Here is a 16,658-nt window from a genome sequence, read left to right as displayed (position 1 = left end):
CAGTAGTCCTTGGGCCAAAAGTTCATGTTATCCTTGAGCCACTCCTGAGCTTTCTTGGAAGCGTGAGCGGGTGCTCCATATTGTTGAAAACCCCAATGAGAGTTGCCGACTATGGATTTGATCCACGGAAGGACCTTGGACGCCAGAATCTTCACATAATCCTCCGCTGTTAATCTGTAGCCAGTGGGGAACCATACCGGCTTCATGGCCTTCCCCTTGGAGGCCACGAGACCCAACATTATCACCGAAGCAGGGTGCTTTGTTGTTGCCACATAGCGGTGCTTATCTTGCACATCTCCAAAGCTCACCACACGGTCATTTTGCCTGTTGAAAACAGGATCGACCGTAAAAGTTTTCTCATCTGAAGAAATGATAATGCGTCCAAATGAGCTCTTGATATCATTCAAGATTTCTGGGCACGCCTCAGGGACTTTCCTCCAGCCCTTTTCAATGCCCTTGAAATAGTTGATCTCGATGTTCCCATCTTTCTGGCCATGTCGCCAATGGACCTGTAGGGAGTCCTCTTGAACACTGCCTTTACTTGCCTTGTTGAGACAGTGGACTTGCTGCTAGCCCCAGGGGGAATGCTTGAGATCACCCCCAGCCTCCAAGCGTTTGGAAACGTTGTAAATTGTCTTCAACGAGGCCCCAACCTGTTCCTTAATGTTGTTATGAGGCACTCCCCCCTCGGAGGAGGGCTGCAATTTCGATCCTCTTTGTTTCCTGATTGGACATTGTCTCACGTGTGGAAGTTGTTACGCTCTCACATGAAGGATTTTTGTTTATTTTAACAGTAAAAATACGAAACAATCAGATTGGTTGCCACAAAACCTCTTAAAAAGTATATTTACATCATCGGTAAATAATTTTGCACGGCCCAGTATAACCAGTGGAGCTTATTGGTAGGATTTTGGGTATAATAAAAAAAACTACGAAAATCAACCTGGTAACCCTGACAATTTAAAGAATATATTAGAGGAGATCAGCTTAGCTGGCATAATCTTTTATTAGGTCATCTGCGAGCAGATGTGATATCGGCGAGAAGTTAATAAATAAGGAACTACGCAAGAATTACTCCGATGTCGATACTCGATTCTACCCTTTGTCTAACAAAAAGTATACAATTACAACTCTCAAAAAATCATCAAGGTAACTAACTCTCTGTCTTTGATGGACACACACGAATGTTTAGCTTGGTTTCATATCTAGCAATGATAGATTTTATGTATAGGAAAATTAACACACCTCATTAATAAAGGATGGAAATGCTCCGATGTCGATCTTAAATCATATTTACCCGATATCAGTCTATATTATTATTTACCCTTATTTTAAAATCCGACACTTTTTTCAATAGGGGCCCTTGGCCTAAATGTTGTATTTCGATGTTCAACCTTAATAACATATTGTAAACAATTTATCATACAAACTGTCAGAAAAAAACATGGAAGACAACTGAGTTTTAAGTGTTTAATAACCAAAAACAAGGAAAAGTAGGAAACATGGAGTTATGTATCTTAATGACAGGGATTAATTATTATTTTGATCTGAATATATGACTCATACTTCAAAACATATACTTATATTGTGTATATTGACTTAACAAACAATTCTTAGTTCCAATAGTGTAATTGTAATACCATAATATTTACTTATACTTAATTTCGTGCAACTAAATCTTACCAATTTAAGAAACTTTAAAAAAAAAGAAATTTCTTTAAAATCTGATTAATTAATTACGTCTTCAAAATGTATTAATTGTACAAAATATTATCAAATTGTACAAACAGATAAGTTATTGTATCAACTATCCTGCATTCGTAGATATAGTGGCAGTGAATGGTTTCAATGAGGCTGAACATTCAAAATTCTAAAAACTGGACTTGCAATACATAAATATATTTTAATTTGAAATAAAATATTAGGAAACAACTTTATGAGCCCATGGCTCAAATTCAAAATTAATGTTAATATAATTAAAAGTTTTAGTCTACTGTTCTTAGTGTTGATACGGCCACAATTATTGTTTATTTTTTTAATTTTAGAACCAAAAGAAATGGGTTAAAAAAATTAACAATATCTGATTTGTAAGTGAAAAATAGATATTCAGACAACACTACAATTCATTCTTTGTGTACAGGTATCAAACTTCAAGCATTTTTGTACCTAAATAGTTTTACATAGAATTGTAAATTCAATGTACTGTCGGTATAATTTGAAAAATATTTTGTAGGAGAAAGCTGTCCTGACATTTTATTTAGTTAGCTAAAAGTAGCTAATACAGAGAGGGAATAAACAAAAATGGTACACTGTACCTATCAAGGTCCTATACGCGATTTACCCTGATGTCCATCCTTAATCCTAATCTAAGTCCAACAATTGTTAACACTTATTACTCACAACCCATTGTTTTGTTTTATTCTTCGTATTCTATGTACGCATTCACAAGTGATTATTTTTAACAAGGTTTTTTACAGGTATCTTGCAGTTCAACATTAGGCCCTGTGTGCATTTTACATGGTTTGAAGATTGCCTAAGCCAATCATCACTCGAACCTTAAAATGGACGGTCATAATTCAGGAGCAAATTACTGTCATTCGAATTAAAATATGTATAAACAAAAACATTTAATCGTCAATTCCTTTTATCATGTGTTGACATTTATTGCTCAATAAAAATGAAAGTCAATTTCCATTAGAGTGACTTGCAAGATAATCTTTTAATTTAATTTAGGTTAAAACATAAAAACTGTTAAGAATCCTTATTTATACTAATTTTTCTCTCTTTCAGAAAAAATAAATAAAGATAGCTGCTTTGAAAAACAAGAAACACGGAATGCAATGTGGATCTTCTCCATTTTTAACTCCAACTTGAAAACCAGACTCTTAGAACACTTAAGAATAACTGTAATCTTTATTGCATCACCTCCAGAATCTTGGAGATCTGAGATACTCTGCCTTTTTCCTCATTGCTCGTTCATTATAATGAAATGACTAAATTATTAGTACAGTTAATTTATGTAAAAAGGATGCTTAAAACATAATATCAGAAAATATTTCAAAGTAATGAAAACATAGACATTAATTAAGAGGTTACGTTTTTGGCCCTACCCTGTATATATTTACTACACCTGTTATTTTTTACTCGATATTTTGAATCTTTCGACACAACAAAAAAATAAATATCATATCTTTAAAATATAATTTAATATACCTTTACAAATTTAAAATGATTGAGAAAATACTTTAACTAAGTAGGCATATAATTCAGCATTAAATATATAACTAAGTTTATTGAAGTAATCTTGGAGTTGATTATGTCTTTTGGGCCTGAATTCATTGAAAGTTTATTATGAAACACAAATCAATCAAATATTTTCGCGAGGATATTTTTCAATCAAATATAACGTCATTTTTGAGTTCCTTAACGTTTGATTTTTTTACTTTTTTTTGAGGACTTTATTCTCATTTTTCATTTACTCTTCGTCATAGTGTGACTTTTTCTTCTTATTGAGAAAATCAATTTTATGAAGCCTTGGCTTGTAGAATCGAGATTCATTCACGGGGAAAATTGTTTTTTCAAAAGATTCAAACTTGATCCACACTTTGTTTCCTTTATCGTTGATCATGTAGGCTGTTATTTCTGGAGGACCCACCTGTAAATGTAACAAAATAGAATTGGGTTATTTCGTTTTTTTTAATTGAGATAGTTCTTTATATAGAGAGTATTAAACATATTTTTTCCTTTGTCTGGGGAGTTACATTATTTCTTTAAAAAAATAAAATATAAGCGAGTATATATTTTTTCCATTCTTCAAAAATAAGATTAATGATCAAATCTTGCTGAAAAAGACATATTTGATATATATTTACATTTTTTTCATTATTACTGTTATTATAACCCTTTCCATCATTTATATATTTCTGAGTCCTTGAGCACTTTGGATGATCGTGCGAAATTAATCTTAAACTACTGATGACATCTTTAAAATCGTATTTAAACTATGGTTTTATCTTTTCAAAAAAAAGGAGAACGCCCTCCTTTTATATTAAAATAGTTATCAAATGAAAGAGGGAATTAAATTTAAAAAATTGAGTAATGTATGAGTTAAGGAATTTCAAAACTATAAAAGAAAAATTACAAAATCTTTGAGATATCCCCCAAATACGAACGCCGTAAGGCTCTTATTGTGTCCTTCGTGAAGGGTGCACGCTCAATGACGCAGAGAACACTTTATATAATTATGTATAATTGCTTAAATATAACTTAACAGATCCTGTGTCCTGCTAGAATATTAAATTGGTGCGGTTCTTCCAAATCAGGTAATTAGAAACAGATTTATTCTGAAATAGCCAAAATTTTTGAACCTATATGTTTTGGAAAAAGGAAATGTTACATCATAGCTCACGGGATCTAGATCCCTTGTAGTACTATGTGTTGGGCGTCTTGTAGAGAGAGAGTGCAATAAACGTGCACAATGCACTGTTGATTCCTTACAGGCTTCCATTCTCAAGATAGTTGCCAATATGTGCAAGGAGTTACACATCAAGGCCTGATCAAGGTTAGAAACCAGGTTGTAGGCTATGGTTGAAGCTGGTGGTGGTTATTTTAAGTGTTTGACTTCCCTATGAACTACTTCATGTGAAATCAAAAGATTTTGGAAATGCGGAATTTATTTAGGGAAATAAATTGTAATATACATTATCCTTAAATTTTCCATATTTAAATTCTCCAACCTATATATATTTTATATAATCAGCATAATTATTACTAAATAAATTTTGATTTATTCCTTAAGTTAATCATCAAACAATTGCTTTATTTTATTTCATGACCATTCTACAAATACAAAAAATAGGCTAAAGTTGGTCAGAAAAAGAAAAAGGGGACAACAAGTGTCTCTTTATATTCATTTTGCATTGATAAACACATTGTTCAAAGGGGCTAAAAAAATATTTTAATCTTTTTAATATTTAAACAAGTATACTTGTGTATATGACCATTATAAGTTGCAATTTTGTACAAGTTGTAACTTGTATAAGAAAGCTCTACTAATTGCAACCCAAAAATGAGATAAAATATTTTGTGCACTTCTCTTTGTAATAATGCAATAATTGGATATTCTTTCAATTTATGAATGATGTTATTTCTTACATTAACAAATTAAAAATTATTTTTTCATAAGTATTCTGTGACACGTTATACTTATACAAAATCAAATTATACTACTTGAAAATAAATAATTATAGATAAAAATAATAGTTATTTGTGGGCAATTGAAATGACTTATGATGTAATTAGATTAAAAGTAATGAGAAGTAGAAATTGTAACACTTCCATTGGCTTGCTACAAATTACAACTTGTACAAAAATCTCAACACGTACACAACATATATAAAGAATAAAATCATCCCAGAGGCATACTTCTTTTGTTCATAACTAGATACATAAGTTTTATAATCTGAAGAAAAGGTTTTTTTGAAAGCCTTGCCCATAAGCAAATTTTTATTATTATAATATGAAGAACAAAAATACTAATACAAACGCTCTTTTAAAGGAAAATAAATAATCATAGATAAGAAACAGGAAGAAAATGTCAAATAAAGAGAGCGAAAGGTGAAAAAAATACATCATAAAGTCTTACAATTTTTAAATTATATTTGTTAATACGAAAGATAAGTTCTAAGTAATTATGTTCAAGTAAATAACAACATATTTGAATTTAATAAATGGACAATATCATTATTCGTGTTAGCACATGATATTAAGCCTCATTTTTTCTTTTTTCGTTTTGATATTTAATAACTTTTTTTGGACCAACAGAAACCATTCCATTATTTTGAATAAGGTCATGCATTAAATTACATATTAAATACATATTGAAAATAAGACACCTTCTCGAATGAAATCTCCCAGTTTTCATCTGAATTATATATTGAATATATCCGATATTTAATTTGGAAAGAATCTTAAAGTCATATAATAGAGTTTTTTAAGTAGTTTTATACTGCCATATGTTAAAAATACGCTAGAGAAGTTTTCCTAAAGGATTCAAAAAAACTTTTTTTATTACAAAAGATAGTCTTGAAATGATAAAATGTTCTTTAGACGAAGAGGGTGGAAGCATTCACTAAATTTAACAAAAACATGGATTAGGCGAATGATTTCATCATAAAAGCTATAAATTAATTGAACTCAACATTAAAATCTATAAAACTAATTATGAAGAAAAAAATTGTCATGTTTTCTTTTACACATAAAAGAAGTTGAAACTAATAGGTTTTGATCAAAGTTATATGTGTAATACAACTTTCTCAGTAGATAAAGTATTAATAAAGCGTCATAAATGCATAAGTGTATGCTACAAAAGCTTTTTGTAACTGTATTGCACTGGGCTTGTTCAGTCGTTAATTATCGTGCATCGATTATGGAGGTCTTGAAAGGGTTAAATTTGCCATATTTTAAATTTTTACTACCTTAAAGGGAAAAACCCGTGAAAAGTGACCAGGTAAATTTGCAATGTATTCTGGACCAATAACTTGTCAAACCCAGTTTACTATTGGGACCCCTCCAAGCTACATAAAGAAGGTAATTCATGAACTTTTAGTCAATATTGGTATGTATAATATATAAAAGATTAAAGTATGACACATAAGCATATTTTGCTTAATAAGTCAAGTGTATCAAGCTCGGAAGATAAAAATTGAGACTCATTGTACAAGCCTACACTGGACATTGGCCTTTTTTAGCACACCTAATCAAGTGGAAAGGCATAAGCTCCACGTGCAATATCTGTATGAAAGAACTGCAAAGTGCAGACCATCTCATGAATAGATGAGCCGCCCTATCTTACGAGAGACATCAAGCAATGAATGCGCTAAACAGAGACTTTTGTATTTTAAAATTTATGAAATGTAAAAGTATATTGTTGAACAAAATTTTAATGTAAATTAAGTTTGAGAACCTGCTGTAGTAGTACAAATACCCCATTGTGTAGTCGTGTTCCTTGCCTTATATTTGTATAATGTTATTTCATATATTTATGGGAAACAGTAATAAATATTTAACTAACTAGCTAACGGGGCCAATACCATTTCAGGTCATGTTCCACAACATTGCTTGTGATATTTTTTATATATTTCAAACATTAATTTTCCACTCAATGGTTCACTTCAATGAGAAAACTCCACCGTTTGAAGAAGGCCATCGGACAAGAGCATTGGTAAATAGGAGACTACATTACATTATTAATACAACACCAAGCTGCAAACAACTTTGATGACGAGCAACTAGATCGCCAGCTCGGATAAGAATTTGTTATGCATCCACCAAACAGTCCGGACATAGCCCCAAGTGACTACCACCTGTTCTTGTCTATGACCAACGCGCTTGGGTTACAAATTTGGCCACAATATAGGACTTTGGAAATAGGTTACTCTTTGTTTTTTTCTAATAGGGAAAAGGGTTTTTACAACAAGGGTATTATGAAGTTGGATTCTCGTTGCCAACAAATTATACAATGGAATAGGACATACTTGGTTTCAATTGTATGATTGTAACAATAGCAAATAAATGTAAGTATGTTATGTTGAAATTTGGTGAGTCAAAAATCAATTGAACTTTGAGTAATGGTGCCGAATAAAAACAAATGTTGACCGTCTATACCTAATTTAACTTTTGTAACCAATGAAAAGTAAATTTAAAAAAAATTATACTATTCCTTCTTTGCATATAAAATTATTTTTTTACAACTTTTTACAAATAAATACGTATCTCTTTACTTGATATACAATATTGTAGCCTTCTTTAAAATAATCTTTACCTTTTATTTAAATGTACTCAACTCTTTAATTTGTTTCCATTGTTGTTATAAATCCCTCGTAAAGAAACTCCATTTAACCAACGCAAAACAAATAATAACAATATAATAGCGGGGAGCTTAACCTCCCCCCTCGGAATAAAAAAAAATAGTACAAATATAAGCCTTACTTTATGGGATATTTGAAAACTCAAATATATTTTGGCATAACACACTAAAAGAAACCTTTATACAATATGTATGTATTTAATTTATGTAAAATAAAACAAATATATAAACTTCTCAAATATTTCATCCCAATTACATAGTCAAATATGAATACAATTGTAGATAAAATACACTCTTTTTTTACAAATCTTATATGAATAAATGTATATTTATACAATCAAAACACATAGAATGCCTCTTACATAAACAGGCACTTGGCTTTATTCCCTAGAATCCTTGGACATTTACACCAACGATAAAAACCAAAGAAAATAAATATTTAATACACTTACATACATTTAATATTGTTTTTATGGCTGCCACTGCCCATCTTCTGTATGAATGCTGACATAAAGCCAATTGTGTATATTTGTCACACAATGCAATATGTTTTATAATTTATACATTAAGATGTGTAATAAAAGCAAAAGTTGAGATACAGGGTGGCTCACTTTTAATTTGGTTACATTCAATGATAAGCTAATCCAGCGTGTAAATCAAGGCAATATTTAGGGATTGGGCAATTAACAAAGGACTTCTGGAATTCTTGTAGCGTCAAGATCAAAATGGGGGGTGGTCACCTCATCATGTTAGATTAGGTTACAGCATAAATAGATATCATTGGCTAGTGTAAAGTATGAAAGGAAAAAACGGATGTTATATTTGTGACCCGTCAACAAAAAAGAAACCTAAACTATTTTTTTTCTTCATTAAGTATGTTCTTCATTTGTATTCATCAACGAATTATCGTTGAATTCTATCAACAATATAAATCTGAGCAATCATTTAAAGCGAGGCAAACTTCGTTTAAATAACAAAAATATATGGTCATAATTTAAGTTGAAAGGAAACATTTTCGGATCAAAGTAAGTTTCATAATTCAAAGAAAGGCTCTTAACTGTTTATAACATTATTGAGTATTGATCCTATAAATTTGAAAGTAAATAAATATAGGTATACAGATTAGGAACACAAAACTTGTACTAGTATAAATTTATTACGAGTAACGTGATTTTTATGGAATATAGTAAAAGAAACAAAAAAAACTCATAACCAATTTGTGATATGTTTAACACTCTATTTAGTTATATTTTTCATCTCTAAAAGATGAAGGCCGAGTCATTGGTGTATCATGCTGTCATGATTTTGCAGGAGACATTCCGCTCCAAGACGTCTCAAACTGCAAAGCCTAGTTGGTTGATGTCAAGGAAAAGGGAAGGCCGCATAAAGGTAGACCAAAAGTCAACCAAATTGGTGCTACAGAAGTTTCTATTCTTCTTGCCGGTATGGGGCTGTAGTTGACTTTTTGATGGTTTAAGTAGTCACGATGGAAATTTTAACGGTCGTTAACATTGGTGTGAAGGAGATCTCACACACGTTCCTTTTTTGGTAGTAGTTCTAACATTTATAAACTTAGAGAGACGGGATTAAAACAAAACTTCGCCCGCCTTATATATATAAAGGATAAAAACGTACACAAAGATACTGCAAGTTTTGGGTCCACACTTTGTGTAGAATGATACAAGTTTTTGTTTTAACTCACAAACATTCATTTATTTTTTGAACTCAATATATATTAATAAAGAAGGGTTACATCTATCCCTTTTATACTATTGTAAGAAAACTTAGTGCAAAATTTGACTTTGAACATGAGGATGAATACATTTGTGAAATTTTATTCCTTGGAGTACTTTCATGATTAATACCCCAAATAATTATTGGAGAAAAGAGATGAGCATTAGAGTTAAAGAAGAGAATTGATTTGTTCCAAGGCACGCAATTTTAAGAGGGGGTATTTTTCTACTTATTTTATGTTTGTTCCAAACATATGTATATATTTATGTAGCTATTATATAGTTCAACACCTCCGAAATAGATTTCTCAAAAAAAAAAAAAAAAAAAAAATGGTTTATTTATTTTTTTCATGCCCAGTAAGAGGATTATATCATTTTCCCCTTCCCTTCTTTCTTCACCAAGATATACATAAGTAGGTGATACAATAGAAAGGAAGATTCTATACGAGATTAGAGAAGGCAAAAAAAAATAATTTGACGAAAAAAGCAATCTAATATGATGAAGACAATTTTCAGAGTTTTTATTTATTTATCTCATTTTATAATGTGAACTTATTTAAGCCCTTTAGGTATTTTTAATATGTATATATGTAGGACATAGTTGTGTATCTTAAATCCTAGAAAGTTGAAGACAGAATTAAATATAAAACTTGCTAAGCAAATAACTTTACTAACTCAAAATAAAGTATGACCATTTTTTAAATACAAATGGTCCATATTATAAAATACTTTTTCTCCTGTTTTTGAAAATATACGCCATTTCAGAATGCATTTCAGGATTGCCATGACTTACTGACGTTTCATTAGATCAGCTGCAAGTATTTATGACGATGGGAAAATGCGAAAAGGATATAAACAAGGACAATTGCTACAATTACTCCGATGACAAACCTCATTTCTACTCTAAGACCAAATAGGACGTACAATTATAACTCTGTAATCTTTTTTTTCTTTTATAAGCTCCCACAAATGTTATATAAGGTTTCTTGAGCAACAATGATAAATTTTATGAAATAGAAAAAAAGGTTCACTCCACAGGAAATAAATTGTAATGCCAACAGCTTCGAAACATGAAATATACTTTTCAGCTTGGCAACTAGAATGAAGCGAAAGAGCTAAAAAATACTCCCAATTTTCAGTACTATTCATATGTTGGTTTTACCAACATATACTTTTTATTGGTTTAACAAATATTCACTTACCTAATCATCCCCATAACTAGATGAATAGTCATACAAAAAAGGATGGATTGGAAATTAATCATCAATAGTAAGCTATTAAGACCTATTTGACATTTGATCCTTGGCACGAACAGATTATTTCCAATGAATACAGATTCATAAACTTTTTTTTAACTTTATTCTTCGGCAATTAATTACTCACTAGGTGTCTGTAAGTGGATATTCCTAATATTAATGCTCAGAGTGGGATTGAGCCCCCACCCACAAATCCAAGATTCTCCATGAATGATTGATATACAATATTGAATTCTAGGAGAATAACTCTCGGCCTACCCGTTCCCAGATGGGAATCTTTTGAATTATAGCATCTAGCGGCAGGTATATTTCAGACCTGCAGAATCTGACACCCAAATGTTGAGCTATTAAAAGTATCTGTGGACGATCTGTGAGCTTTTATTCCAGAGGTCTACATCAAAAGCCCAATTCTGCCGCCACTTGGAAGCTGTTACTGCCTTCATGTTCATATTTCATACTAATTATCCTGAATATAATTATCATAAATTATATTAATCAAAAGTGCTTTGGATATTAGATGTTTGCAGAAAATGATATAACCTTATTTAATTCGATCATTTTAGTATTAAAAATTTTGTATAATCTGGTATATAAACTTCTGGTTGAGATATGACTGCAATTATCCTTGCATTTAAAGACACTCTATAGAAAAAGGACGAGCCTTTAAGTACAAAAAAATATATTGCCATTAGTTTTGATAGGCTTACATTCTTAGACTAAGGCATGCTCATCTCTAAACACACGTTACTATTAAGTATGATATTTTTGTAAAAATAACATTACAGTCTAATTTTTATTTAATTATCAAAAAATTATCATTTTTAATACTTGCTATTCTAATTTTAACAGTGTTTTGGATATCAAATAAATACAAAATTATACCTCATTGTTCATTTTAGTCTCAAAACCCAGTAAATTTATATCTTCAAAAATAATAGAATTATTATGAACTAGAAAAAGTCCCATCCTCTTTCATGTTCATATCACTTGCATCTATGATGATAACAGCTGTATAAAATAATCAGACTGCTCAAGTTCCGAACAACCAATAAACTAAAAAATACCCACCTTTAACAACATTATAGTGCCCTCTATATATAAAATAATTGTAGATGATATATCTTTAGCCTTTATTTGAACAAAATGACATATAATAAAACAAAAAAAAAAGATGAAATTGAATGTAAAAAATCTAATTTCAGGAATCTATTTGAAAATATATCTGTTTTCCCAATATCTACTGAAGTTTACTTTCCCTCTCTTTTCCTTCCTTGAATACATATATACATAAATTACCATCGAATGAAAGAATGGTATTATAACTTGTATTATATACACATATAGAAGCGTATAAGTAAATAAATCTAATACCTTCTTTTTGTGTGTAAAGATATATATATGTACGTTTATAGATACATTGCAGGAGTATAATTGAAAAATAAATTTGTGAAAAAGAAAAGTAAAGATGAAAAAAGAAAAAAGATATAAACATTATCTTTATGTCTTAATTCATGTCTTTATTCTCATCCTTATGGATTGAATGTAATACTTTGAATGTACAGCCATAGTAAATAGATAGATTGCTCAAATATGCAATAATAATAAACTCAATCTAGGATCAAAATGATTTTATTCCATCAGTAGGCATGGATTGGGATTGAGTATATCAAAGGATTAAATAGCAATAACGTATATATATATATATATATACAACTTCACTTCAATTACTTTTTCTAAAAAGATAACATAATTATAAGTATACTACCTCATTTCTTGAGATCCATCTCCTAGTACCAGAGTTGCTCGGAACGCTTGATAAAGAATGACTCATGGAGCTTTTACTGAGCATTCCATAGGGCTCAAATCCTCCAGAAGAGAAATGATGACTCTTTCGACTGACCGGCTCGCCCAATACACTTCGATGCACTCTTTCAATTATAGCTTTGGGGGATGTCTCATAGGTACCGATCTCTGGATGAACGTGCTTCATGATGACTGATGTTTCAGTTAATGAATGAGGAAATATGAAGGGAAAGGGGTTATATTTACATGGACCAGGGGCCAGGGCGTGTGATTGTAAAAAACAATAACAAAAACAATAGATAGTTGTACACATTTCCGGGTCACCTTTCTTTTAAAGAAGTTATAGACAAGCACATTCCATGAATAACTATAACTACTATGCACATCTTACGTCACTTGAAAAAAAAAATACTCCTTACCTTATTCATTCAAATCCCATGACAAAGTTATTTAAAAGTAAGATGATATACACAGTACACAGTAAAAGGTTTCTTTTCTAAATATATTTTCACCAATATAAATATATACAGTCTTATTTTCGGGGCTCTGTCAATTTTTGCTATTATTCCTACATTGTTACTTGAGTAACGAAACACATTTACATTGTATTTTATTTAACATTTGACTTTTTTTTTTTACTTGACACATTATTTATTATTTTTGATAAATTATTGAAATACTATGTTTTACTTTACTAATGTTCCATTTCCAAAAGGGCAAAAATGCCATTTCTTAATGCTTCCTTGTTATATATGTGTAACAAAATTGATTTGACATATTATCTTTGTATAAAGATGTTTATACCATAAATACTATTTATAAAATAAGCTCACTTAAAACATTTTTTTATTTTTAATTGACTGATTAGAATGACACTTAATCCTCTATTTTGTAAATATTAATTTGATAACGCAGTTATTTAACTATGTATCAAAGAAACCCCAAAAATTAAACGTATTTATTTTTATGATAAACTGTGAAAGGATTGTAATAATTACGTTATTAAAATTATGTATACATTAGGTTACTATTTCATCTGTTTCTGCAAATTAAAAAAGTAAAATTAATTCTATTTACATCAAACATTGAGAAAAAAATCAATCTCTATTTTAAAGTAGTCTTAACAGTGTAAGATTGAGGTTTTCATTAGATATAATTTGCTTTTGTTATAGCCAAATATTAAATTTATATTATCGATGATATGAAATAAATGTTAGTTTATTTGAATTTTGAGAAACAAATTAGTTTTCATCTGCTTAAAAATGAGATTGCATTCATTAAATAATTTAATATTTATAATATTTGTAGCTATCTTTGTACACTTCACTTTGAGATTGAAAAAAAGAAAAATAAAGAAAGTGAAAATGAAAAACAAAGGAATGCCTTTAAAACAAACAGTTAATAAAACTCATTAAACCTTGATTTTGAAGATAAATATACGAATATATCATAAATAAGATATTATTGAAATGTTAAAGAATGTATTTAATATTTTAAAATTTAATAAATCAAGTGTATATTGAAAAGTACTCACGATAAAATTTAAATTCAAATATATTAGAAGGGTTTTTATATATCACGGTGTGATTATCATTCTGGTACACGAACGATTGGTGTTAAGATACAAAGAACTTTAAACGGTTTGAGATATTTGATTATTTACACTATGATTTTGATCTTTTTATGTGTCAAATTTTGGAAATAAAGTAGCAAATACAATCAAAGTAATGACGTATTACCTTTGTTTGCATTCTGACCTTTGTTGATTGGTGAAACACAATTTTTATAGCTTTTTTTATGAGCTTAAGGTTGACAGACTCAATATACATAAATATTATAGTCTAAAAATACCTACTTTATTATGGTTTTAATAGTCTCAAAAAGTGTAGTGAAGGATGTTTTATTAAAAAATATATATAGCTATAAAAAGAGAAAGCCAAAGTTTGACGTGACATTGAACTCTTGATAATTAAAATATGTATTAGTGAACTAAATAAACACTTATATATTCGGAATTATGTCATTTTTATTATTAGATAAAACTATAGATAGTTCTGTAACATAATTTTACATTAGCTCAGGTAGGGATCATTCAGATAAAATTATAAATATACATTTTTCTCTTAAAAACAAAAAACACTCACATATATTTTAAATTATTGAACAATTTTGAGTTTTTTTTTGTTCTAAATATATGTAATAGAAAAACTTTGAAAAAATAAATTAAAGTTTATTTATTTATACGAAGTAAGAAATTTCTTCTTTTTATTGAGACATGAAACGAATATATAATGAAAATATTTATTTAAGTTCATTACCCACTTAATATTTTATAATAAAACATTTTATATAAATAAAGGCAGCCTTAAATTGTAACAAACATTTTGCTCTCTGGTTTTTGTTATTCGAAAGTAATAATACTTGATAAAAAAATTGTAGGAATATCATCTTCTTGAATGATGGTGAATTAATAATTATAAGTTATAGATAGCTAATGTGCCATTTGTATGATTAAAATGTGATCTCTAAATATTCATAAAAAGATCAAATTTATAAATATTGCGTCGTATCCCTTTTTTGCTAAGGCAGTGGATTAGAAATATTTACACTTTTGTAGGAACTGTCATAGTAACCTTTGACGTAAAACGCTTTCTTTTTACAACTAAAATGCACTAAAAATTATTTTATGATTATACAATAGTTTAAATCACATAGTATGGGCTGCAAAAGTGTTAATGCATTGTTTTATTTGACAGTTATTTAACTGTTGATTATTTAGTTCTCTATATAAAAAAAATAATGTAGACATCTCCCTTTATTGAAATTATAATTTAAAAAAAAAATATATTAGTCTTGAAACTCGTGCATATATTATCTGACTATCACTTACACTCAACAATAAAATATGAATATAAAAAAGGTATGATTGTAAAAAAATTAAAGAAAGGACTCTTTAAATATTGTCCACAAATAATTTTTTTTTGATAAGGCCTCCCTTCAATCGAAATGCTAATTTTTTAAATTAAAATTAATTAACGAGTCTTAATATTTGAAATTACACTTACTCGTAATTCTTTTAGGATATGGGATCAAATAAAGTAAAAGTATTATCCTCAAAAATAGTAAATAAAGTATGTCATTACACTACGTTCAAAACGTCAGGCGAGCCATTATGAATATATAAATTATATATATTTTTCAAACTACCCTTTGTTGTTTTTTTTGGAATTGGTTATCTGAAAATTTTTAACAATTTCCTTAGCTATTGTTATTATTATTTAACTTCTGAGTGGTGAACTTCCTTCCTTTCTATTTTCAATTATATTATAAACCTTATGGAATATTTGTGTTTGCTGATAAAACACAGAGTGTCTTGTATCATTTGTTCCCCAGTTATAATTGTTAGTCCATGTTGTACTCAGAGTATAATTGAAGAACATCGGGGTACTTTTTGCAATTGACCTTGTTTATTTCTTTCTCTCCTTCCTCCCTTATCACATCTGATTCTAGCTGATCTAATGCAACAGCTTGTCGGCGTAGCTGCTCTTCTCCAAACTGTTATTCAAATTGTGAGGTTACTCTCTTGATTTTCGGTTTCTTTATTTTCAATCCGTCAAAATAAAAAACGTTTGTTATCACAAAATATAAATAGAAATATTTATATTGAAAGTTCTTTATATCTCAAAAATATAAAAATATGGTTTTATTTAGTTCATAATGGTTAAAAAAAAGTATAAACAAATTAAGTATTATTGGAGATATTTAATATTTCATAGGGTTATAATAGAGATGTAAAAAACCTACGATTGAATTAATAATATATATGGAAAAACTTTGGATATCCCTACATAATGTGGTATTCATACACCTTCTAGTAAAAAGATTGTTAGATGCAACGAAGGATCTTTTTGGTATTCAGGGTGAATAGTTTATTTTAACAAATATTTTGGAAAAATATTGTTGTAAGAATCCAACAACCATTTCATTAGCATATAGTTA

General features: G+C 29.3%; 1 protein-coding gene across 1 annotated transcript; it reads right to left on the bottom strand.

The window, feature by feature from the left end:
* Positions 1-3,187: 3,187 nt before the first annotated feature.
* LOC121123114 (uncharacterized) lies at positions 3,188-12,961 on the bottom strand. The gene is made up of 2 exons (XM_040718224.2): positions 12,622-12,961; positions 3,188-3,655 (listed from the first exon to the last, which is right to left on the bottom strand). The coding sequence occupies exons 1-2, from the start codon at positions 12,844-12,846 to the stop codon at positions 3,476-3,478; spliced, it is 405 nt and encodes a 134-aa protein (XP_040574158.1). The 5' UTR covers positions 12,847-12,961; the 3' UTR covers positions 3,188-3,475.
* Positions 12,962-16,658: the final 3,697 nt, after the last annotated feature.

This window comes from Lepeophtheirus salmonis, chromosome 8 (assembly GCF_016086655.4).
Source record: "Lepeophtheirus salmonis chromosome 8, UVic_Lsal_1.4, whole genome shotgun sequence".
NCBI lineage: Eukaryota > Metazoa > Arthropoda > Copepoda > Siphonostomatoida > Caligidae > Lepeophtheirus > Lepeophtheirus salmonis.
The sequence above is the reverse complement of the archived record's forward strand: the minus strand, read 5'-3'. Positions and strand labels throughout refer to the sequence as shown.

Excerpts from the sequence above, each read along its gene's own strand:
- LOC121123114 (XM_040718224.2), bottom strand. The coding sequence starts at position 12,846 with ATGAAGCACGTTCATCCAGAGATCGGTACCTATGAGACATCCCCCAAA. Across the intron at positions 3,656-12,621 it reads GATGGATCTCAAGAAATGAG|GTGGGTCCTCCAGAAATAAC; the intron begins GTAGTATACTTA and ends TTACATTTACAG.